The 24,869-nt window shown below is 44.1% G+C and overlaps 1 protein-coding gene across 3 annotated transcripts in view; it reads right to left on the reverse strand.

Annotated features, from left to right (window-relative positions):
* The window catches only part of UBAC2 (UBA domain containing 2), a 249,802-nt gene that overhangs the window by 17,840 nt on the left and 207,093 nt on the right, over positions 1–24,869 (reverse strand). For 2 of the 3 annotated variants that reach the window (XR_013223960.1, XM_077297117.1), the window contains exon 9: positions 17,425–17,529. Coding sequence is in view for 2 of the 3 variants with exons in the window: in XM_077297117.1 (XP_077153232.1) it covers positions 17,425–17,529 (105 nt within the window). In the remaining variant the exon portion in view is untranslated. Of the gene's footprint in view, positions 1–17,424; positions 17,530–23,307; positions 23,408–24,869 lie in introns of those variants that run through there. The other variant, XM_077297118.1, reaches the window with a different exon arrangement.

Below are 24,869 nucleotides of genomic sequence, written 5' to 3' on the forward strand. Positions count from 1 at the left end.
GTGAAGGAGCAGTCAGAGAGGTAGGAAGAGAACCAGGAGAGAACAGTGTAATTGAGGTCAATGGAGCGAAGCATAGTAAGGAGGAGGTGATGATCCACAGTGTCGAATGCTGCAGAGAGATCCAGGAGAATTAGCATGGAGAAGAGACCATTAGAGTTAGCTGTTAGTAGATCAATAAAGATTTTAGTGCGGGCAGTTTCAGTAGAGTGTAAAGAGTGGAAACCGGATTGAAGAGGGTCAAGAAGAGAGTGATCTAAGAGATAGCGGATAAGACGGGAGTGGACCAAGCGTTTCAGGGGTTTAGAGTTGAAGGGAAGATTAGAGACAGGTCTATAGTTAGCAGCACAGTTTTGGTCAAGGGATGGTTAAGTAATGGATGTATGATGGGATGTTTAAATGAGGAGGGAAAGATATAAAAAAAGAGAGAGGTTGAATGATTTTGTTAGGTGAGTGGTGACAGCAGGGAAAACAGACTGGGGGAGATGTGAAGGAATAGGGTCACTGGTGCAAGTAGTAGGATGAGAAGATGCAAGGAGCCTGATCATTTCTTCCATGACTGGTTCGAAGAAAAAGTGAGCTAGATGAAGTGGAGGAGGAAGGGCAGTGCATGTTATGAGAAGATTGGGAGAAAATTTCCTGTCGGATATGGTCAATTCTTTCTTTGAAATAATTGGCCAGATCTGTGGTTGGGGCTGGCACACTTGGATTGAGTAGGGAATGAAAAGTGTGAAAGAGACTTTTAGGATTATTGGAAAGTGAGGTGATAAGGGTGTTGAAATAGGTTTGTTTCGAGAGGTGAGGGGTAGAGTTGTATGTTTTAAGCATAAACTTGTAATGGATGAAATCTTCGGCCAGATTGGATATTCTCCACAAACGTTAGGTGGACCTGGAGAACTGCTGAAGCAAACATATTTACAGCGCATGCTAGGGTTGTCACCATCTGTGCAGAGTTGTTCTATGTATAGGAGGTGCAGCTTCATGAGTCAGGACATGAGAGGTAGGAGATTGGGGCCATGACGACTGCAAATTCTTCATAAGTTTCTGGGTGTTAATGGCACATATACTTCTATAAGTGTGGAAAGTAGGGGTGTCCTGAGCGGGATGACAGTTCTTGACAGAGAATGAAAGAAGGTTGTGGTCAGAAAGCGGGAGAGGGGAGTTGGTAAAATCATACACTGAGCAGAACCGGGAGAAGGCCAGGTCCAAGGAGTTTCCATCTTCATTCGTAGGAGAGTTAGTAAGTTGTGAAAGGCCAAATGAGTAGATTAGAGATAAAAAGATGAGTGGCAGATGGGGAGAGGGGAAAACCAATGGGGATGTTAACCCCTTCCCGACCTGTGACACAGCGTATGCGTCATGAAAGTCGGTGCCAATCCGACCTGTGACGCATATGCTGTGTCACAGAATGATCGCGTCCCTGCAGATCGTGTGAAAGGGTTAACTCCAATTTCACCCGACCTGCAGGGACAGGGGGAGTGGTACTTCAGCCCAGGGGGGGTGGCTTCACCCCCCGTGGCTACGATCGCTCTGATTGGCTGTTGAAAGTGCAACAGCCAATCAGAGCAATTTGTAATATTTCACCTAAAAAACTGGTGAAATATTGCAATCCAGCCATGGCCGATGCTGCAATATCATCGGCCATGGCTGGAAATACTGGTCTGCCCCCCCCCCACGATCTACTCCCCAGTCCTCCGTTCGGTGGTCCGGTCCCCTCCGTCCTCCTGTCCGCTCCCCCGTCCTCCTGTCTGCTCCCCCCGTTCTGCGATCCACCCCCCCGTCCTCCGATCCACCCCCCGTGCCCCGATCTCCCCCTTCATACTTACCGAGCTTCCTGGTGTCCATCCGTCTTCTCCCTGGGCGCCGCCATCTTCCAAAATGGCGGGCGCATGCGCAGTGCGCCCGCCGAATCTGCCGGCCGGCAGATTCGTTCGATGTACATTTTGAGCACTGTGATAAAACCTATCACAGTGATCAAAATAAAAAAATAGTAAATGAACCCCCCCCCTTTATCACCCCCATAGGTAGGGACAACAATAAAATAAAGAAAATATATATTTTTTTATTTTTTCCCCCACTAAAGTTAGAACTAGGGTTAGGGTTAGAACTAGGGTTAGGGTTAGAACTAGGGTTAGGGTTAGAACTAGGGTTAGGGTTAGAACTAGGGTTAGGGTTAGAACTAGGGTTAGGGTATGCGCACACGTATTCTGGTCCTCTGCGGATTTTTCCGCAGCAGATTTGTTAAATCCGCAGTGCAAAACCGCTGCGGATTTATCGCGGATTCACCGTGGTTTTCCTGCGGATTTCACTGCGGTTTTACAACTGCAGTTTTCTATTGGAGCAGGTGTAAAACCGCTGCGGAATCCGCAGAAAGAAGTGACATGCTCCAGAATGTAAACCGCTGCGTTTCCGCGCATTTTTTCCCGCAGCATGGGCACAGCGTTTGTTTCCCATAGGTTTACATTGAACTATAAACTCACGGGAAACTGCTGCGCACCCGCAGCTGCGGAAACACTGCAGATCCGCAGCGTTTTCCGAAGCGTGTGCACATAGCCTTAGAATTAAGCTATGTGCACACGGTGCGGATTTGGCTGCGTATCCGCAGTGGATTGGCCGCTGTGGATTCGTAGCAGTGTTCCATCAGGTTTACAGTTCCATGTAAACCTATGGAAAACCAAATCCGCTGTGCCCACGGTGCGGAAAATACAGCGCGGGAACGCTGCGTTGTATTTTCCACAGCATGTCAATTCTTTGTGCGGATTATGCAGCGTTTTACAACTGTTCCTCAATAGGAATCCGCAGGTGAAATCCGCACAAAAAACACTGGAAATCCGCAATAAATCCGCAGGTAAAACGCATTGCCTTTTACCTGCGGATTTTTCAAAAATGGTGCGGAAAAATCTCACACGAATCCGCAACGTGGGCACATAGCCTTAGGGTTAGGGTTGGAATTAGAGTTAGGGTTGGAATTAGGGCTAGGGTTGGAAATAGGGTTAAGATTAGGCTTGTGGTTAGGGTTATGGGTGTGTTGGGGTTAGGGTTGTGGTTAGGGTTAGGATTAGGGGTGTGTTGGGGTTAGGGTTGTGGTTAGGGGTGTGTTGGGGTTAGGGTTGTGGTTAGGGTTATGGCTAGAGTTGGGATTAGGGTTAGGGGTGTGTTGGGGTTAGTGTTGGAGTTAGAAATGAGGGGTTTCCACTGTTTAGGCACATCAGGGGTCTCCAAACGCAACATGGCGCCACCATTGATTCCAGCCAATCTTGCACTCAAAAAGTCAAATGGTGCTCCCTCCTTTCCGAGCCCCGACGTGCGCCCAAACAGTGGTTTACCCCCACATATGGGGTACCAGTATATTCGGGACAAACTGGGCAACAATTATTGGGGTCCAATTTCTCCTGTTACGCTTGTGAAAATAAAAAATTGCTTGCTAAAACATCATATTTGAGGAAAGAAAAATTATTTTATATTTTCACGGCTCTGCGTTGTAAACTTCTGTGAAGCACTTGGGGGTTCAAAGTGCTCACCACATATCTAGATAAGTTCCTTTGGGGGTCTAGTTTCCAAAATAGAGTCACTTGTGGGGGGTTTCTACTGTTTAGGTACATCAGGGGCTCTGCAAACATAACATGATGCCCGCAGACCATTCCATCAAAGTCTGCATTCCAAAACGTCACTACTTCCCTTCCGAGCCCCGACGTGTGCCAAAACAGTGGTTTCCCCCCACATATGGGGTATCAGCGTACTCAGGACAAACTGGACAACAACTTTTGGGGTCCAATTTCTCCTTTTAACCTTGTGAAAATGAAAAATTGCTTGCTAAAACATCATTTTTGAGGAAAGAAAAATGATTTTTTATTTTCACAGCTCTGCGTTGTAAACTTCTGTGAAGCACTTGGGGGTTCAAAATGCTCACCACATATCTAGATAAGTTCCTTTGGGGGTCTAGTTTCCAAAATAGGGTCACTTGTGGGGGGTTTCTACTGTTTAGGCACCTCAGGGGCTCTGAAAATGCAACGTGACGCCTGCAGACCATTCCATCAAAGTCTGCATTTCAAAACGTCACTACTTCCCTTCCGAGCCCCGATGTGTGCTAAAACAGTGGTTTACCCCCACATATGGGGTACCAGCATACTCGGGACAAACTGGGCAACGACCATTGCGGTCCAATTTCTTCTTTTACCCTTGTGAAAATAAAAAGTTGCTTGCTAAAACATCATTTTTGAGGAAAGAAAAATGATTTTTTATTTTCACAGCTCTGCGTTGTAAACTTCTGTGAAGCACTTGGGGGTTCAAAATGCTCACCACATATCTAGATAAGTTCCTTGGGGGGTCTAGTTTCCAAAATGGGGTCACTTGTGGGGGGTTTCTACTGTTTAGGCACATCAGGGGTTCTGCAAACATAACATGATGCCCGCAGACCATTCCATCAAAGTCTGCATTCCAAAACGTCACTACTTCCCTTCCGAGCCCCGACGTGTGCCCAAACAGTGGTTTACCCCCACATATGGGGTATCAGTGTACTCAGGAGAAATTTCCCAATAAATTTTAGGATCCATTTTATCCTGCTGCCCATGTGGAAATGAACAAATTGAGGCTAAAATAAATTTTTTGTGAAAAAAAAAGTACTATTTAATTTTTACGGATCAATTTGTGAAGCACCTTGGGGTTCAAAGTGCTCACTATGCATCTAGATAAGTTCCTTGGGGGGTCTAGTTTCCAAAATGGGGTCACATGTGGGGGAGCTCCAATGTTTAGGCACACAGGGGCTCTCCAAACGCGACATGGTGTCCGCTAAAGATTGGAGCTAATTTTTCATTCAAAAAGTCAAATGGCGCTCCTTCCCTTCCGAGCCCTGCCGTGTGCCCAATCAGTGGTTTACCCCCACATGTGAGGTATCAGTGTACTCAGGAGAAGTTGCCCAATAAATTTTAGGATCCATTTTATCCTGTTGCCCATGTGGAAATGAACAAATTGAGGCTAAAATAAATTTTTTGTGAAAAAAAAGTACTTTTTCATTTTTACGGATCAATTTGTGAAGCACTTGGGGGTTCAAAGTGCTCACTATGCTTCTAGATAAGTTCCTTGGGGGGTCTAGTTTCCAAAATGGGGTCACTTGTGGGGGAGCTCAAATATTTAGGCACACAGGAGCTCTCCAAACGCGACATGGTGTCCGCTAAAGATTGGAGCCTATTTTTCATTGAAAAAGTCAAATGGCGCTCTTTCCCTTCCGAGCCCTGTCGTGTGCCCAAACAGTGATTCCCCCCACATATGGGGTATCGGCGTACTCAGAACAAATTGTACAATAACTTTTGGGGTCCAGTTTCTCTTTTTACCCTTGAGAAAATAAAAAAATTGTTGCTAAAAGATCATTTTTGTAACTAAAAAGTTAAATGTTCATTTTTTCCTTCCATGTTGCTTCTGCTGCTCTGAAGCACCTGAAGGGTTAATAAACTTCTTGAATGTGGATTTGAGTACCTTGAGGGGTGCAGTTTTTAGAATGGTGTCACTTTTGGGTATTTTCAGCCACATAGACCCCTCAAACTGACTTCAAATGTGAGGTGGTCCCTAAAAAAATGGTTTTGTAAATTTTGTTGTAAAAATGAGAAATCGCTGGTCAAATTTTAACCCTTATATAACTTCCTAGCAAAAAAAAAAATTGTTTCCAAAATTGTGCTGATGTAAAGAAGACATGTGGGTAATGTTATTTATTAACTGTTTTGTGTCACATAACTCTCTCGTTTAACAGAATAAAAATTCAAAATTTGAAAATTGCAAAATTTTCAAAATTTTCGCCAAATTTCCATTTTTTTCACAAATAAACGCAAAAATTATCTACCTAAATTTACCACTAACATGAAGCCCAATATGTCACGAAAAAACAGTCTCAAAACCGCTAGGATCCGTTGAAGCGTTCCTGAGTTATTACCTCATAAAGGGACACTGGTCAGAATTGCAAAAAACGGCCAATTCATTAAGGTCAAAATAGGCTGGGTCATGAAGGGGTTAAAGTCTTCCCTGATGAGAGTGGGGATGTCACAGGAGAGAAAATGTGGAAGCCAGGTGGCAAATTTATCCAGGAACTGACATGAGGGACCCGGAGGATGATACACAACTGCCATTCGCATGGAGAAGGGGTTGTAGAGTCTGACACTATACACTGACACTATATAGAGAGCTCCTGTGTATAATGTCACTAGTGATTGCTGCATTACCTGTATACTATACACTATATACAGAGCTTCTGTGTATAATGTCACTGGTGATCGCTGTATTACCTGTACACTTACACTATACACTGTATACTATATACAGAGCTTTTGTGTATAATGTCACTGGTGGTAATAACAGTGCTGTTCGTATTGTGGTTTGTATCCATGATCAGTATTGTAGTATTCGGTAACTGTGGTGGTAATTTATGGCCTGGTCACAGTGTGGTGGTATTAATCCCCTGTATGGGGTATTATTCGGTCAATATGTGGTGGTAATTTGTGGTCTGGTCAGAGTGTGGCGGTATTTGTCCCTTGTATGTGGTATTATTCAGTCACTGTGGCGGAATATGTAGTCTAGTTATGGTGTGGTGGTATTTCTCCCTGTATGTGTTATTATTTGGTCGCTATATGCTGGTAATATGTGGCGTTATTCAGTCACTATGTGGACTGTTTATGGTGTTGCGTGTTTGTTCCTTGTATGTGGTATTATTCAGTCACTATGTGGTCTAGTCATATTATGGTGGTATTTCTTCCCTGTATGTGGTATTTTTGGTCTTGGTATAGTGGATTGTGTTGTGTATGGCAGTCATTTGTCCTCTCTAATATTAAGTAAGAGAAGATTATTTCTTTAATACTTTAAATACTTCAAATACTTTAGTATTTGATTTAATATTTGGAACACGGCAGCAGAGATGCACTTACAGGAGTTCTCCTGTAAAAAAAAAAGTAATCACTTCTCCACAGAATAAGTGATAACGTATTGATTGGAGGGGGTCGGACTGCTTAGACCAGAGGTGTCAAACTGCATTCCTCGAGGGCCGCCAACAGGTCATGTTTTCAGGATTTCCTTAGCATTCCACAAGGTGCTGGAATCATTCTGTGCAGGTGATTAAATTATCACCTGTGCAATACAAGGAAATCCTGAAAACATGACCTGTTGGCGGCCCTCGAGGAATGCAGTTTGACACCTCTGGCTTAGACCCAATCGGCAGAATGTGGAACTTTTATCCCCATTAGACCCTAGCGGCATGGTCAACTTGACCACTGATGTATTCATTCACTCAGTGGCTGCGAGCGCTGCTTTTATTTTTTTCTGGAAGCCCCAAAGAAAATGAATGGAGCTGCGGTCAGATATCCCACCTGCCGCTGCATTATAAAAAGGGGATGTGTCCTATCAGGGATAAAACTTCTTCATTCTTCCAATCGGTGCAGTCTCTAATGGTTGGAACTAAGGGACCAACTATCCTGAAGATCCTATGGATCGGTGATAACTTGTTGTAACCAAAGAACTCCTTTAGGCTATGTGCACACGTCAGGATTTCTTGCAGAAATTTCCTGAACAATAACAGACATTTTCCGCATGCGTTTTTTTCGAGTTTTTTGTGCGTTTTTTTTGCGGATTTTTCCGGAGGTTCCAAATGCAATAATATAGTGGGAAATCCGCCAAAAATCCACAAAATTAATGAAAATACTGCGTTTTTTACCGCGATGCGTTTTTTTCGCGGAAAAAAATGCAACATATGCACAAAAATTGCGGAATGCATTCTAAATGATGGGATGCATATGTATGCGATTTTTATAGCAAAAAACATGGAAAAAATGCGACAAAAACGCAACGTGTGCACACAGCCTTAATGTAAACTACCATAATTGTACATCCCAATTATGGTGGCACACACTAGATATGCAGGAGCCGCCTGTGTTTTAAAGTCGATGCTCCACTATAACAGAAATAACGGCTTACAGATATTTGCATATAGCTGGAGTGTGGGCCCCTAGAGTCAATTCCCCTTGTGGGCCCCAGACTCCCCAGTCCTACCCTGAGCGCATGCCACTTAATATGGCACATCTTATCATAGGCATGCGCCTCACCGGAAATATTACTCCAGTCAGGGAGTGGAGTATAATTTCTGGCTTAAGAAACGCTGCCACTATGGATGAATTTGATGGGTGGCAGTGACACACCTTGTCCCTGTTCTTCCCCAGCACAGCTCATTTTGCTGCCTGAAACTGTTGTGAAAACACACAAAGTTTCAAAATTTTGTACAACTGTGCTGGACAAAAATTTTGCAACTTTTGAAAGTGATTCACACAATTTTTCTAGTGTAAACAATTAAAAATGCTTAGGCCCCAACTCTTTAAAGAAAAGAAAAAAATTAAAAAGATTTGGGTAAAAAAACTAGGTGCTAATAACAAGGCATGTCAAGGATTACTAGCGTATCCCTAAGATATGTCATCAATCTTTGATCAGTGGAGGTTCAACCAACAGAGCCTGGCCAATCAGCACAGAGCGACTATGAAGAGCTGCTATTCTTATTTGTACAATGAAAAACATGTAGTGCTCACAATAGTGCTGTAACCTGTAACCCCAATGATCATACATCGATGGTCTATCAATCTCATGTTAAATGTGGAAACCCTTCAATGGGGTTATCTAATCTTCTGTGTTCAGGAGTGCACTGCTCCACTGACTCCCCAGTTCCTGGCTACTCAGGCGGTGTGCTCCTGAAGACCAACAGTTGAAACCATCGGCATGGTCACATAGCTGGTCTAAACTATGCGCTTATTGGTAAAGTGCAGGAGCACTGAAGCTTGACAGATGCAGGAATCCGGTCAGAGAGGTGCATGCAGGCTACAAAACATAAAACCTCAAGCAGTGTGTGCTCCTTGACTAGGCAACCAGCCACTTTTAGACTGGGGGAGGCCAGTAACCTACTTCTTGGGAATGGAGAGGATTTTTAACAAAAATGAGGTGGCAAACTTGTCTTTTTCACAAGAACTTAGCAATTTTAACTATTTAAGAACTTGAGACAATCCATTATAATGTCACCAATTCAATTATTGACATGCACTAAGCAGAACGAAACAAGTATATAAATAACTATAGAGGAAAAGCAACTGACCAATTATATGCTAACTTTGGCCTCAGTTATCTTGGCCATCCTATTTCATAATATATATTACATACAGTTAGGTCCATATATATTTGGACTCCTAAACTCCTAAACCCTTCATCCAATTTTAATGTGGATACCCTCAAATGAAAGTTGAAAGTCTGAACTTCAGCTGCATCTGAATTGTTTTGTTTAAAATTCATTGTGGTAATGTCTATAACCAAAATTAGAAAAATGTTGCCTCTGTCCAAATATATATGGACCTAACTGTACATACATAGATCTCTTAGGGTATGTGCACACGCTGCGGATTCTGCTGCGGATCCGCAGCGGATTTGACGCTGCGGATCCGCAGCAGTTTTCCCAAAGTTTACAGTACCATGTAAACCTATGGGAAAAAAAAAACGCTGTGCACATGCTGCGGAAAATTCCGCGCGGAAACACAGCGGATTATTTTCCGCAGCATGTCACTTCTTTCTGCGGATTCCACAGCGGTTTTCAACCAGCACCAATAGGAAAGTGCAGTTGAAAACCCGCAGAGGAATCCGCAGAAGAAACCACGAGAAAATCCGCAGTGAAAACCGCAGTGGTTTTGCACTGCGGATTTTCCAAATCCGCTGCGGAAAAATCCGCAGCAGAATCCGCAGCGTGTGCACATACCCTCAGCCTTGATAAGACGGAAGCGTTTTCTATTGAAATCCATATCAGAATAGCTGTAAAAGCCTGATATTAAAATAAGCGTTTTATGAGTCCAGGTAAAGAGAAGAATGCTTATAAACCTAAACGTATGTAATCTCTTCCAACCCCAGCCTGACTGACAGCTGCAGCTTGTACTGAGCAGAGTGAGATCTCAGCATAAGGAAGGCGGAGGAACACTGAAGAGCTCTCCCATAATGCTAGGAGATTTAGCTATTGGATTTTAATAAAGCATTATTCAGCCATTCTGATATAAGAAAAGATGAGGCAGTTAGCTCAAGCTTAGAGATTTGCCATAAAGCATTGGGCAGGATCTTGTGATTTATATATGGACTGGTTATTACGTTCCGGTAATAGTATTTTAGAGTCCACGACAGCACCCCACAAGAGAGGGGATCCTCCCACAATCAGAACAGGAACCTACAGGTTAAAAAGGGGGGCGGTCCCCCTCGCATCCTCAGTTGGTTTTCAGAGTATGAGAGGAACCGTCCATAGCAATAGTACACAACAAACATGTTACTTACACTATACAATACCATCATAGAGTGAATATCTACCGTATATACTCGAGTATAAGCCGAGATTTTCAGCCCAAATTTTGGAGCTGAAAGTGCCCCTCTCGGCTTATACTCGAGTCATGATCGGCGGTGGGGTCGGCGGGTGAGGGGGAGAGAGGACGGTCGCATACTCACCTAGTCCCGGCGCTCCCCCTGCCAGTCCCACGGTCTTTGGTGCCGCAGCTCTTCCCCCTGTTCAGCGGTCACGTGGGACCGCTCATTAAAGTTATGAATATGGACTCCACTCCCATAGGGGTGGAGCCGCATATTCATTTCTCTAATGAGCGGTAACGGTGACCGCTGACAGAGGAAGAGGCTGCGGCACCCGGAGACCAGCTGTCCGGGATAAGGAGCCAGGGACGCCGGGAGCAGGTAAGTATGTCATAGTTACCTGTCCACGTTCCACACGCCGGGCGCCGCTCCGTCTTCCCGTCCTCTTGCTCTGACTGTTCAGGTCAGAGGGCGCGATGACGTACTAGTGTGCGCGCCGCCCTCTGCCTGAACAGTCAGTGCGGAGAGACGCCGAGACGGGACTCTGAGGAGCTGCGGGCAGCAAGAGAGGTGAGTATGTAATTTTTTTTTTTTATTGCAGCAGCAGCAGCATTATATATTGCACAGCTTTCTATGGAGCATCTATGGGGCCATAATGAACGGTGCAGAGCATTATATATGGCACAGCTTTATGTGGAGCATCTATGGGGCCATAATGAACGGTGCAGAGCATTATATATGGCACAGCTTTATGTGGAGCATCTATGGGGTCATAATGAACAGTGCAGAGCATTATATATGGCACAGCTTTCTGTGGAGCATCTATGGGGTCATACCGAACGGTGCAGAGCATTATATATGGCACAGCTTTCTATGGAGCATCTATGGGGCCATAATGAACGGTGCAGAGCATTATATATGGCACAGCTTTATGTGGAGCATCTATGGGGCTATAATGAACGGTGCAGAGCATTATATGTGGCACAGCTTTATATGGAGCATCTATGGGGCCATAATGAACGGTATGGAGCATCTATTTTTATTTTTGAAATTCACCGGTAGCTGCTGCATTTTCCACCCTAGGCTTATACTCGAGTCAATACGTTTTCCCAGTTTTTTGTGGCAAAATTAGGGGGGTCGGCCTATACTCGGGTCGGCTTATACTCGAGTAAATACGGTATATAACACACCTTCCTTCACTTGAGTGCAGGAAATCCAGTACTCAATAACGGGAGGGAATATGCGGGTGCTGTCGTGGACTCTGTAAAATCCTATTGCCAGTACATAATAACCGGTTTTCCTATAGCCACGACAGCACCCCACGAGAGACTTTCAGAGACTATCACCTGGGTGGACCACAGCATTAAGTACTGATCGGCCAGAGTCTAAACTGGAAGAGGACTTAAGATCAAGATCGTAGTGTCTATAAAAGGTGGAAGGTGACGACCATTTTGCCGCCTTACAAATTAGATCAATGGAGACGTCCACCTTTTCCACCCAGGACAATGACGACCTTCGGTAGGTAGGCTGGGTCTGGTTTTAAAACTATCTTATCTTGATAAACCATCAGGAAAGGGGGATATCTACTGACAACACCTGAATGTCACGCAGAGGTTAAGGCTATTAGCAGAGCTGTTTTAAGGGTCAGTACCTTCAGTGAATCCGAGTCTAAGGGTATGTGCACATGTCCGGATTTCTTGCAGAAATTTCCTGAAGAAAACCGGAAAATTTCTGCAAGAAATCCGCATTTTTTTTTTTGCGTTTTTTTTTGCGTTTTTTTCGCGGATTTTTTAGCATTCTGCAAGCGTAATTAGCTTGCAGAGTGCTAAAGTTTTCCAAGCGATCTGTAGCATCGCTTGGAAAACTGACTGACAGGTTGGTCACACTTGTCAAACATACTGTTTGACAAGTGTGACCAACTTTTTACTATAGATGCTGCTTATGCAGCATCTATAGTAAAAGATAGAATGTTTAAAAATAATAAAAAAAATAAAAAAAATGCTTATACTCCCCTGCAGACCTCAGCGGCGTCCGTTCCGTATACATGGTGTGTGCGCGCAGGACCTTCCATGACATCGCGGTCACGTGAGCGGTCACATGACCGGTCTCGACCAATCACAGGACCGTGACGTCATCGCAGGTCCTTCACCGCACACCAGCTACAGGAACCGAAGCGGCAGCATGCACCTGAGAGGCGGGAAGACATCGAAGGTGAGTATATCACTATTTTTTATTTTAATTCTTTTTTTTTTTACCACTTATATGGTGCCCAGTCCGTGGAGGAGAGTCTCCTCTCCTCCACCCTGGGTACCAACCGCACATAATCTGCTTACTTCCCGCATGGTGTGCACAGCCCCATGCGGGAAGTAAGCAGATCAATGGACTCCTAGGTGTGCGGAATCCCCGCAATTCCACATTTTTAATGAACATGTTGCTTTTTTTTCCGCGATGCGATTTTTTCGCGGAAAAAATCGCAACATTTGCACAAAAAATGCGGAATACACTGTAAATAATAGGAGGCATAGGTTAGCTTTTTTTTGCGTTTTTATCACGTTTTTATAGCGAAAAAACGCGAAAAAAACGCGAAAAATCCTGAACGTGTGCACATGGCCTAAGGGTTCAAAGGGAGGACCCGTCAATGCATCTAGTACCAGGTTTAAATCCCATGGGGGCAATCTAGCAATATGAACTGGGTTACTGCGCTCACAAGCCTTGATGAACCTAGTGATCCACCTGTTCCCTGCCACGTTATAGTTATACAATGCCGACACCTGCACCCTAGGGGTATTGACTGATAATTCCAATTCTCGGCCCTTCTGCAAGAACTCCAGAATCGACTGAATTGGAACCTGATCCGACAGGGAAGCTGAGTGGAAACTTAAAAACCTTTTTCAGGTTTTACAATAAATCTTTGTAGTGACTTCCTTCCTACTGTTTAGTAAATTAGCAATTAAGGGCTCCGAGAACCCTCTACGCCTCAGCAGCTCCCTCTCAAATTACACGCTGTCAAGTGGAGACCCTCTGTCTGAGGATGACGGAAAGAATCTCTGGGCTCGTTGGCAGAACCCACGGGTCAGTCACGGACATCGCCCTTAGCCAGGAGAACCATGGCCTCCTGGGCCAGAAGGGGACAATCAGTATTACGCTCGCCCCCTCCTCCCTGATGACCAACAGGATCAAACACATCGGGGGGAAACGCATATGCCAGAGTATAATCCCACCAGACCTGAATGGAATCTATTATCTCTGGCTGGTCCGATGCCCGTAGCGACGCGAACCTCCTGACCTGCCTGTTCTTTCTTGTCGCAAAAAGGCTATAACCGGAAGACACCATAGATGTACTATCTGCTTGAAAACCTGCCGATCTAGGGACCACTCCCCTGGGCGCAGGGAGTGTCGGCTGAGATAGTCCACCTGAAAATTGTGCTCCCCCCTTATGTGGCGTGCTGATAGGGAGAGGAGGTGATTTTCAGCTAAGGTGAGAATGTCTCCTACAGTGGACATCAGTGATTGTGACCTTGTCCTCCTTGATGGTTTAAATAGGCCACAACTGTTGTGTTGTCGGTGTGTATCTTCACATGGGAACCCCGCAGAGATGGTAAAAGCTGTAGAAGTGCATATTTTACTGCCGTAAGCTCCTTTAGATTAGAAGAACACTGAGCTTCCCTGGCAATCCACTTCCCCTGGGCCAGACTGTCTCCCCTGTGAGCTCCCCATCCCAAGGGGCTGGCGTCAGTTGTAACTATATTGTCCGGCTTTATCCCCCACAGTACCCCTCTGGATAAATGTAGCAGATCTACCCACCAAATTAGACTGTTGACCGTGGCGACCAAGAACCACAATTTTCCTCTCAGATGGCCCTGCTGCCTCCTTTCTGCTTCGAGCACCTCGTTCCGCAGTGTCCTGGTGTGGAACTGAGCCCACCGTACAGCTGGTATGCAAGACGTCATGGAACCCAGCAGGGACATTGCATCTCTTAATGTCAGATCAGGATTGTCTCTTACTCCCCTGACCTTGCGGATGATGGCCATCTTTTTGTCCCCTGGTAGAAAACAATGTTGGTCTATTGAGTCCAGAAGAATGACGAGGAATTTCTGACGGGTTGAGGGAACTAGCCGCGACTTCTCCAGATTGACTAGCCACCTGAGAACCTGCAGGGATGATATTATATGTTTTAGCCGGGTACAGCACTGGACGTACAACCCCCTACTATTAGGAAATCGTCCAGGTTTGGTATAACCAGGGTATCTTGTGGACTCAAATAGGCCATGACTTCCGCAATTACTTTAGTAAATACACGCGGCACTATGGACAGACTGAATGGCATAGCGGTGAATTGAAAATGCCTAACTTGGTCACGTAGATGTACCGCCACTCTGAGATATTGCTGGTGATCCTGGTAAATAGGCAGATGGTAGTAGGCATCCTTTAAATACAGGAGTGTCATGAAACACCTGGGAAACAGAAGTTTAGTTGCAGACTTGATGGATTCCATTTTGAAAGTATGACACTGCAGGGACCTATTTAGCTTCCGCAAATTTATAATGGCTTTAAAAGAACCATCAGGTTTGGAAATTAGGAATAAGGGAGAATAAAACCCTTTTCCTTCCTGGCCCCTAGGGACTTCCACCAGGACCCTCTTTTTCCTCAATTGTAAAATTTCCATTTCCAGGGCCCGCTGGCGGTCGGGGGAATTTTTGAAAGTTGTTAACAGGAAGGAATACTCCGAAATTTTATCCAATTTTAGCCCATATGATATAATACCAAGGATTCAGGCTCTGGATGTTATATGGACCCACTGATTGTAAAAATATTTTAATCTACCACCCACTGGGTAATTAGGTCTAGCGATAGTTGCGCCTACGTTTGGACAATAAGGCCCCACCGAAGTAAGCTCCTCTCCGCTTTGGTTCCGCATGCTCCCAGTCTCGGTCTGCATATTTCTTTTGAAAGTACGACCGCTTCTTAAAGGTGTTTCTGAAAGCAGGGGTAGACAAATTAGGGAACCCTTTCTTTCTGTCACTTGCTTTCGTGAGGATTTCAACCAGCATGGGGCCAAACAAGTACTCACCCTGTCATGGAATAGTACATAATTTTGCTGTAGCTTGCGCGTCCCCCTTCCAGCTCTTCAGCCAGATCGCTTGATGGGCAGCATTGGACAGGCCAGCAGATCTAGCGACCAACCGTAGAGAATCCACTGAAGCATCTGCAAGGTAAGCCGCCCCTCCTCAGATTTGTGAGAGGGAGTCTAGCAAATTGTCTCAAGGGATCTTTGAACGTAACTGATCCTTCAGCTGGTCCAGCCAGACCATGATGGATCTGGAGGTGCAGGTACTTGCAATTGCTGGCTTAAAAGCCCCAGCTGATGACTCCCACACCAGCTTCAGGAGCACAACTGCTTTTCTGTCATTCGGATCCTTCAGAAGACCTCCGTCTTCCAGCGGTAGTGCAGATCTCATTGATGAGGAGGCCACGGCCGCATCCACCTTAGGAATCTTAACCCATGTTGCCAGTACATCATCCTCAAATGGATATCTCTGTTTTGCAGCGGATGACAGGAATCCCTTATCCCATTCCCTCTTAATAAGGTTTTTAACTGTGTTAATTACCGGGAAGGACTTACGGGACCTCTGACACAAGCCTGCGAACATGAGGTCCTGAGCCAATTTGGGCTCTCTACTGTCCTTGACCCCCATGGTGACTCGCACTGACCTCACCAATGAGTTCATATTTTCTATGGGGAAGCAAGGCCTCTCCTCCTCGTCCGAAGATGAAGGGGTCTCTGAGGACTCAAACTGCTGCCCCTCATCGACGGACTAGATCCTGAGCTCACCCCAATGGTAGCTCTTCTATGGGCCTCTTCCTTAAGGGAGCTCCTAATTTCTTCCCTGATGACGGCCCTTAGATCCAATGTACAAACAGGAGCCTCCTCCTCAAGGGTCTGGCATATGCAGGACTGACAAAGTCTTTAAGCATAGCGGTCAGGCAGGGGTACCATGCACAAAGCACATTGCTTGTGCTTAGTCTTTGACAATTTCTTAACCTGGGAATAGAGCACAGAAGGGGGAAATTCAGCTTACCAGGTGATCATACACACTCACCACCCGAAGCTGTGTCTCAGTGGAGTACCGGTTCCAGAGGAGGGGATCCAGTGCACAATGCAGGGGGTCCCAGATGGCTGCCGGCCCCGTTAACCATTCTTGCCAGTCGTCTCGCTCACCCTGGAGCAACCACTGCCGCTGCTTCTTTTGCGCTGCTCGGACACCTCCGCAGGCGGTGCCTCCATATCCCCCAGAGAGGACATTCTTGCTGCACACTGCTGCAGCCCCGGCGTCAGCCTAAGAAGGCCCGGCCATGCCTCCTCTCCTCCCTGGTCTCCCCCGGAAGTCCTCACCTCCACTTCCGGGTCACAGGTGCTTTACTGCTGCAGCCAGAAGATGATGTTAGCCGGCTTTCTGGATGTATGCAGGGAGCCCCACTCCACCTGCGCTGTGCCCGCCCGACCCAGGCTGGCCCTCCCCCGGAACTGGGGATCGCGACATCCATCCACCAGGAGGGGTCTGCGTGCAGATCACCCCCGATGCTGCTCCTGGCGTCCCAGTCTCTGCCGTTCCCTCAGATACCGCGCAGAGGCTGCTTGGACCCAGGTAAGCTTGTCTTCTCGCAGGTGCTACTTCAGGACAGGAACCCAACTGAGGAGGCGAGGGGGACCACCCCCTTTTTAACCTGTAGGTTCCTGTCCTGATGGTGGGCGGATCCCCTCTCTCGTGGGGTGCTGTCATAGCAATAGGAAAAATATATATACTGCATGGAAGTAAGAACTACGCTGTAAAGTGAATAATTGCAGTCCTTGATCCCCTAGAATATTTTATGCCACAACAGGCTTGAAATGGCTTCCTTTTTCCCTCTTGAGAAAATTACTTATATTTTTGGCATTTACATGATATAACATTTACAAAACCAGAAAAAATGGCATTTTCCATAAATATAGTCTATAATAAAAAAAAAAAAATAAGGTAGATATTAGCATCTCTACTTTCTCCTATTGCTAGATATTGGTGAGTCATATACAACATGGCTTACCTGCTCTTCATGTGCTGGAGGTGGTGGCGCTTGCGGTTCTGCATGATTGGCAACCCGTCGTTGCCGCAGTGGTTGAAAGAAGCGATTCCAACCAAATATTCCACCCTGAAAAAGAACAAATAAGGTTCTGAATTCTGTCTACACACATGCAGATGGAAGAACTGTCAAAAAGTGTTACTTGAGTATCACAGGATTAAATTTGTATGCAATGATCTGCATGATCTGTCTTCAATAAAAAGAAGAAAATAAAACAATAAAAATATTTAATTAAGAGCTCTGTTAACACCGGTTTTTATTTGGTTTCTAATTACGTATATGTTGGTTTATTTGTGTGATTGTTTTATTTAGTTTTGATTGTTTCTAAAAACAAAATCAAAATGTGAATATATCTTGATATTTTTCACAATAAAAAATGATCAAGTTTGAAGAGCTCTGTTAACAATAGATCTGTATAATGCTTTCATTGCCCTGACAGGTTAAATTACCTAGTCAGATCGGATGCTCTGAAAGCATTGGTCAAGAACACCAGTAAAAGGGCAAAACCTACTTTTGAAAGCCTTATCCATAGGCAAATTATTGTAATAATAGGTTCACTTAGAAGCATAAAAGTATTCTAATAGTAGCACAACATGATTTTAGCGCTAAACATCTAACATATCATACATACGGAGTAGGCTGCGGTGGAGCGGTGTCACATTAGGCAGGGTTGCCACTTTAGGAGGTCGGCGGCAGCAGGAGTGGGGCTGGTGAATGGATTCTCCTTTCCCATTCAGTTCACTGTGGAGGAGTTCGGGGCAATGGCCACCATAGGCGGCGTATGTGAAGACAGATCTCAGAAGACAAGATCTCTTTCCCCAAGACCTCAATCTGTGCATGCGCCGCTTCCGGTGGCCATTTTCCCAAAGTCCACTGCAAGGAGTGGGAAAGGGGACTCCACTCACTGGCGCCAACATCTAATGAGTTCTCAGGCACCACCCCACTCCTGCAGCCGGAGGTCTCTTGAAGCACCCTGCCTCCTGTGACCCCGCACCATCACCGCCCCCATTAAGCTACTGTTAAAACAGAGGCACCACCATTTTATTTAAAAACATTTTCTGCCTAGTTCCCACCCACAAATTTGGGGTGCATATTATAATCCGCAAAATACGGTATATACTGTCCATCATAAGGTTTCAATAATAATAATAGGTGCCGCTCAAAACATTAATAATACCTATGAGAAGAAGAGCAAGTGTGTCATGCTTCTGGGTTTGAATCTTTAAGTCTGTGTTTTGTGGTCGGCTTCTCTGTCCACGGAGCCACAGGAGTCACTCCTTTTCTCTGGAAGTTACGGTTCTGTTATTTTGGCTGTAGTCTGTTTAGCATAACAGAGGTGTTTTCATGTATTAATTTGTCTGCCCTGAATTGTCTGCCCTTTTGGGTGGGGCTTTATATTCTTTCACCCTGCTGGTGATAGTTTCTTGTGGATATTCAGCCATTCTGCTGTGGCTTAAAGCCAGTCAGTGAAATTCCAGCTAGGATTTATCTCCATGCTGCTTCTGTTTTTACTCTGGGAGCTTTCCTTTTTTCAGCACACTTTCCCTTTTAAAGGTAAGTAATTTACAGGGCAGCAGAGAGCAGGCAGGGGCAGCAGAGAGCAGGTGGGGCAGAAGAGCGCAGGCACAGACAGGAGCAGGGGTACCAGACTGCAGAAATAAAGGAATATGCTTCCTAACATTGTATATTCTCTCCCATCTTTGCATATGCTCACCAATCCATGTTTATGTTTCCCCAATCCATGTATATGCTCCCCCATACTGGTACATATGCACCCTCATCCTTGTATATGCCCCCCATCCTGGTATAGGGCATATGACCTCACAGCCATGCACCCAGTTGCAGATACACCAACATCAGCTGCCGGCCTCTGATTTGACTGACTGGCCGGCAGCATGTATTGCGGCGCACGGACCTGGCAAGTTCGTGGGCTGCAATATACTTCAACTGGGTGTGTGTCCTCGGACGCAGATCCAGCTGAAGTAATGGCAGGCATTACCGGGTTCTTAACCCGCCGGCCCTGGTCCACTAATGCAGAAAGGTTATGGTGAGCGTATCCACAGAGAAACCCTGCATGCCCAATCTGGCATGCGTACCATAGGTTCGCCACCACTGATCTAAAACTTAACGGTCTAGAACAGTGTTTCTCAACTCCAGTCCTCAAGACCCCACAACAGGTCATGTTTTCAGGATTTCCGCATAGGCGATGGAATTAATGCTTGAGCAGGTGATGAAATTATCACCTGTGTAATACTAAGGAAATTCTGAAAACATGACCTGTTGTGGGGTCTTGAGGACTGGAGTTGAGAAACACTGGTCTAGAACTTATAAAGGCATATTCTATCCAACTGGTGGCACTAAATGAGCACCGATCAGCAACCTGCTTTCTACTCGGCGGTCGTTTAAATACCTGTTTAAGCAGGCAGACCACTCTTAACAATGCCCATTGAATGATCTGTAATAGAATGTGCATATGCTGCCATTGTTCCTCGCAGCGGACGTTACGTATTTCGCAAAATGCACTGCATAAAGGAATTTCACCAAACGAAAGTTTTGCTCATTTATCGGGGGATTTGTGTAGCATTCCTAATAATGTTCGTTCATGTTAATTGTGCAGTGTAAATGGACCCTTACTTTATGTCTTAAGACTATACTTTACCATACATACATACATCATGGCAGCCTTCACTTTTAATCTTTTAATTAATAAATTACATTTGTTCAAGAATATCAAACGTGATATCGAAGGTCACTGTCACAAGTCTGATTTTGTTTCTTGTGATTTTGTTTGTGTTCTCATTAAAGTCTATGGGGCTGCCCAAAAGGTCTCAAAATGTTTTTAAAAAATTGTATCAGTGTGCTCTCAATCTTTAGTTGAATGTTTGTCATGTACGCCAAAAGAAAAAAAAGATGTGTAAAAGTAGCCTGAGAGGTATATGATCATAAGATGAAACCACACTAATACTTTGGGGCAGACGCGCTGGGTGATTGGTGTGACTGTCCCCTGGATTGCTCTTGCCCTTGGTAATTATGGATCTACATTGATTGCAAGGCGATCACTATATATGATAGATGGTGCAATAAGTACTTACTGTGGCAACCTATATAGGGCACATAAAGGGTTTTAATACTAATTAACCCTTTTGGCACTGTACCTTTATGGCTAAATTTTTGGCCTATTAGTGAGGTTATTCTATCTTCCTCATTGTTCATACCAATGTTCCCGGTGCATCCATACGCTTGTAATGTTCCAATTTGTTTGTTTCATCTTGCACATTTCTCTCTTGCACTTTAATATTTGCCTTATTTGGCTATCTTAATATGAATAAAATTTACTAGTTTCTACATACTTTGGACCCTTTTTGTAATATTGTTGTGTAGATTTTGCATATAAGGATCATGATAGGGTGTTATTAGTCCTTTGCATACACAGGGACCTGAGGTTGATCAGGATCTTTTGTGATAATATGTGGTTTTGTTCTCTAAGAGTTGTGTATCACTCTTAACAATGCCCATTGAATGATCTGTAATAGAATGTGCATATGCTGCCATTGTTCCTCGCAGAGGATGTTACGTATTTCGCAAAATGCAGTGCATAAAGGAATTTCACCAAACGAAAGTTTTGCTTATTTATTGGGGGATTTGTGTAGCATTCCTAATAATGTTCGTTCATGTCAAATGTGCAGTGTAAATGGACCCTTACTTTATGTCTTAAGACTATACTTTACGATACATACATACATCATGGCAGCCTTCACTTTTAATCTTTTAATTAATAAATTACATTTGTTCAAGAATATCAAACGTGATATCGAAGGTCACTGTCACAAGTCTGATTTTGTTTGTTGTGATTTTGTTTGTGTTCTCATTAAAGTCTATGGGGCTGCCCAAAAGGTCTCAAAAAGTTTTTTTTTTAAATTGTATCGGTGTGCTCTCAATCTTTGGTTGAATGTTTGTCATGTACGCCAAAAGAAAAAAAAGATGTGTAAAATTAGCCTGAGAGGTATATGATCATAAGATGAAACCACACTAATACTTTCAAAGATGCAGTTATAAGATTAATGCATGGGTTCCTTATCTTCAGAAAAACATCAGTATGCTCCATATAATGAAGTGCATGCAAGGTCATTAGACTTAATTTAGATAATGTATTCTAGAGTTTTGTGTGCACCCTGTTATATAATATAAAAGGTGGTATGTACGATAAAAACGATCCTCTCACCAAGATATACAAACGGTCATAAAATATAAAGTACATCAGATGTACAATCACACAGGAGCTATGTAAAAGAATAAATAAATGCATACTAGCTGGTTTAACAAACAGTGTTTCGCATATATCAGGCTATCAAGGTTTGGCTAAAGGCCCCGTCTCACATAGCGATTTACCAACGATCACGACCAGCGATACGACCTGGCCGTGATCGTTGGTAAGTCGTTGTGTGGTCGCTGGGGAGCTGTCACACAGACAGCTCTCTCCAGCGACCAACGATCAGGGGAACGACTTCGGCATCGTTGAAACGGTCTTCAACGATGCCGAAGTCCACCTGCAGCACCCGGGTAACCAGGGTAAACATCGGGTTACTAAGCGCAGGGCCGCTTAGGAGACCCCAAGGCCATGTCTGTGCAATGTGGTCCGAGTGCAGACTGCAAAACACAGATTTGCGAAACCAGCCTAACTCTAATTTAAAATAATAATTAAAAACGTAATTCCTATAAAAAATAGTACACATCTCCTCTTTTTTGTATGAGACCATTACCATCTTCTGATATTTTTGCATGTTTCGGTCCCTAAAGTTCATTTGCATAAATTAAATGAACATGGAAATCCAATACGACACAAGATAAAACGAAAATTAATAGAACTTTGAACAGAACTTTGAACTCCTACATCCATAATGGAAGTTAAGGAACTGTCAAAGGGTTTTGAGAAACAATAGTTCTAGAACGGAATTTCTAGGATTAGGCCTCATTCCAAGGTCTGTGAGACACATACAACCCGGGTTCTCTCTGTGGGCCTGTTCACATGTCTGTATGTCGGATTTTGGTGTGAGTTACAGTTCAAAACTACCCATGCAAGTCTGTCCATAAAAATCATGGACAGTACACGTATCATTGTACAATACAAGTGCTGTCAGTGCTTAAAGGGAACCGGTCACCTGAATAAAACGTTATAAACCTGCAGATTACGAGGTTAATAGCGTTGTGAACCTGCCTGACGCCTGCACTTAGACCCACGCTGCAAAGAGGAAATTAATTTGATTTCTCTGGCAGCATTCCACTTTTCAGTCACGGGGTAATTTTGAACTGTGACTCACACCAAAAACCAACATGTGAACAGGCCCACAGATCTCATCTCCCGAGATCTTGGTGCCGAGATCTCCATCTGCGCATGCATCGCCACCAGTGGCTATTTTCTTGGAGACCACCGCATAGGATACCATGGAACTACGGGGGCTCTGGCCTTTCACAAAATGTTGGCAGAGACATCCGGGTCGTCAGAGCTAGCAAAGTTGCTAGCACCCAATTTGAGAGACTCACTGGTAAAGGCAGATATAGGTATCATCCGGCATGGACTGAAACAACGTTTTTTTACACAACCCCAAAACCGGTACCTTCCCATGCTTACAATGTAATAACATTTTAAGAGGGAACATCATCCATCATCCCTATTCAGGCAAAAAATATTCAATTAAGGATTACTTTAAGTGAAACATGTATTTTGTTGTATATCTAATCAAGTGCCCCTGTGGTTTCCTATACATTCCTATGCCACTCAACCCATTAAAGATAGAATACCGATACACATATCAACCATCAAGTGTAGGAATCTTCTCTTACCTATACCGAACCATTTTATCTCTTCTGGACATTGGGTTGCAGAACTTAGATTCCAAATAATCTAACATATCCCAGCAACCAGACAGGGCGGGGACTGTAATGGTATCTTAAAAAGCAGAGAAGGCCATTAGATTCATGAATTTGATACATTGTCCCCTAAAGGATTAAATAGGGACTATGATCTGCTCTCCTTTATGCAATGAGCATGCCCCTTTCTAGGATGTCGGTGAATTACACTCTATGTAAGGCTGGTGTCACACTTACAACTGCAACGCGAGAAACTTGTGTGAGTCTCTCGCATCAAAACCCGCACACTTGGGACCGGAGTGTGCGGCTGCATGTATTTCTATGCAGCTGAAGGCTCCGATTCAAAACGCCGGTGGCTGTGCTGGGTATTGAGGCGAGAGACTCGCGCAAGTTTCTTAACATTGCAGTTGCAAGTGTGACACTGGCCTAAGGCTATGTGCCCACGTTGCGTTTTTCGCTGCGGAAACGCTTAGAAAATGCTTACAAAATGCAACACATTATTTTTAATGTAATTCCGCATTGTTGTGCCCATGCTGCGTTTTTTCCACAGCGGAAACGCATTGCGGAAAAAAAAGCAGCATGTTCATTAATTTTGCGGAATCTTGGCGATTTTGCAGCTATATAATTGTATTTGGACGCATGAAAAAAACTCTAGAAAAAACGACAAAAATGCGAAAAAAAACTCTAGGAAAATGAGAGCGGATTTCCTGAGAAAGGAGTCAGGTTTTGATGAGGAAAATTCTGCTTACATTCTGCAACGTGGGCACATAGCCTCATAGTCTTACTCATTTATGCTTAGTATTCTGACGATCGTCTAATTAATAGGAGGTTTTTAAATAAAATGGTTACGATTGTGCACTAATAAATGGTATCGGCATGCTCAGGAGAAATTGCACAACAAATTTTGGGGTCCATTTTTTTTGTTACCCCAGTGAAAATAAAAAAAATTGGGTCTAGAATAACATTTTTTTCTTTCCACATTTTAAAAATTCCTTTGAAGCACCTGGGGTATTTCCTGTCATATAGACACCCTCAAAGTCACTTCAAACGTAATATGGTCCCGAAAAAAAGGGTGTTGTAGATTTTGTTGGAAAAATTAGAAATCGCTGGTCAACTTTTAACACATACCTTCCTAACCAAAAAAAAAATTGTTTAAAAAATTGTTCTGATGTAAAGTTGACATGTGGGAAATGTCATTTATTAACTATTTTGTGTGACATATCTCTCTGATTTAAGGCATAAGAATTCAAAGTTTGCAAATTGCAAAATTTTCACCAAATTTCCGTCGTTTTTTTTTCACAAATAGACGAAAGTCAAACTGAAGAAATTTTACCAATATCATGAAATACAAGGTCAGGAAAAAACAATCCCTGAATCACTGGGATCCATTGAAGCGTTCCAGAGTTATTGCCTCATAAAGTGACAGTGGTCAGAATTGTAAATATTGGCCTGGTCATTAATGTGCAAATCACATTTGGGGGTAAAAGGGTTAAAGTGTAGATAAACTTTGAAACATCTTTTATTATATCATATTTTCTTAA

Source organism: Ranitomeya variabilis, chromosome 3 (assembly GCF_051348905.1).
Source record: "Ranitomeya variabilis isolate aRanVar5 chromosome 3, aRanVar5.hap1, whole genome shotgun sequence".
Classification (NCBI taxonomy): domain Eukaryota; kingdom Metazoa; phylum Chordata; class Amphibia; order Anura; family Dendrobatidae; genus Ranitomeya; species Ranitomeya variabilis.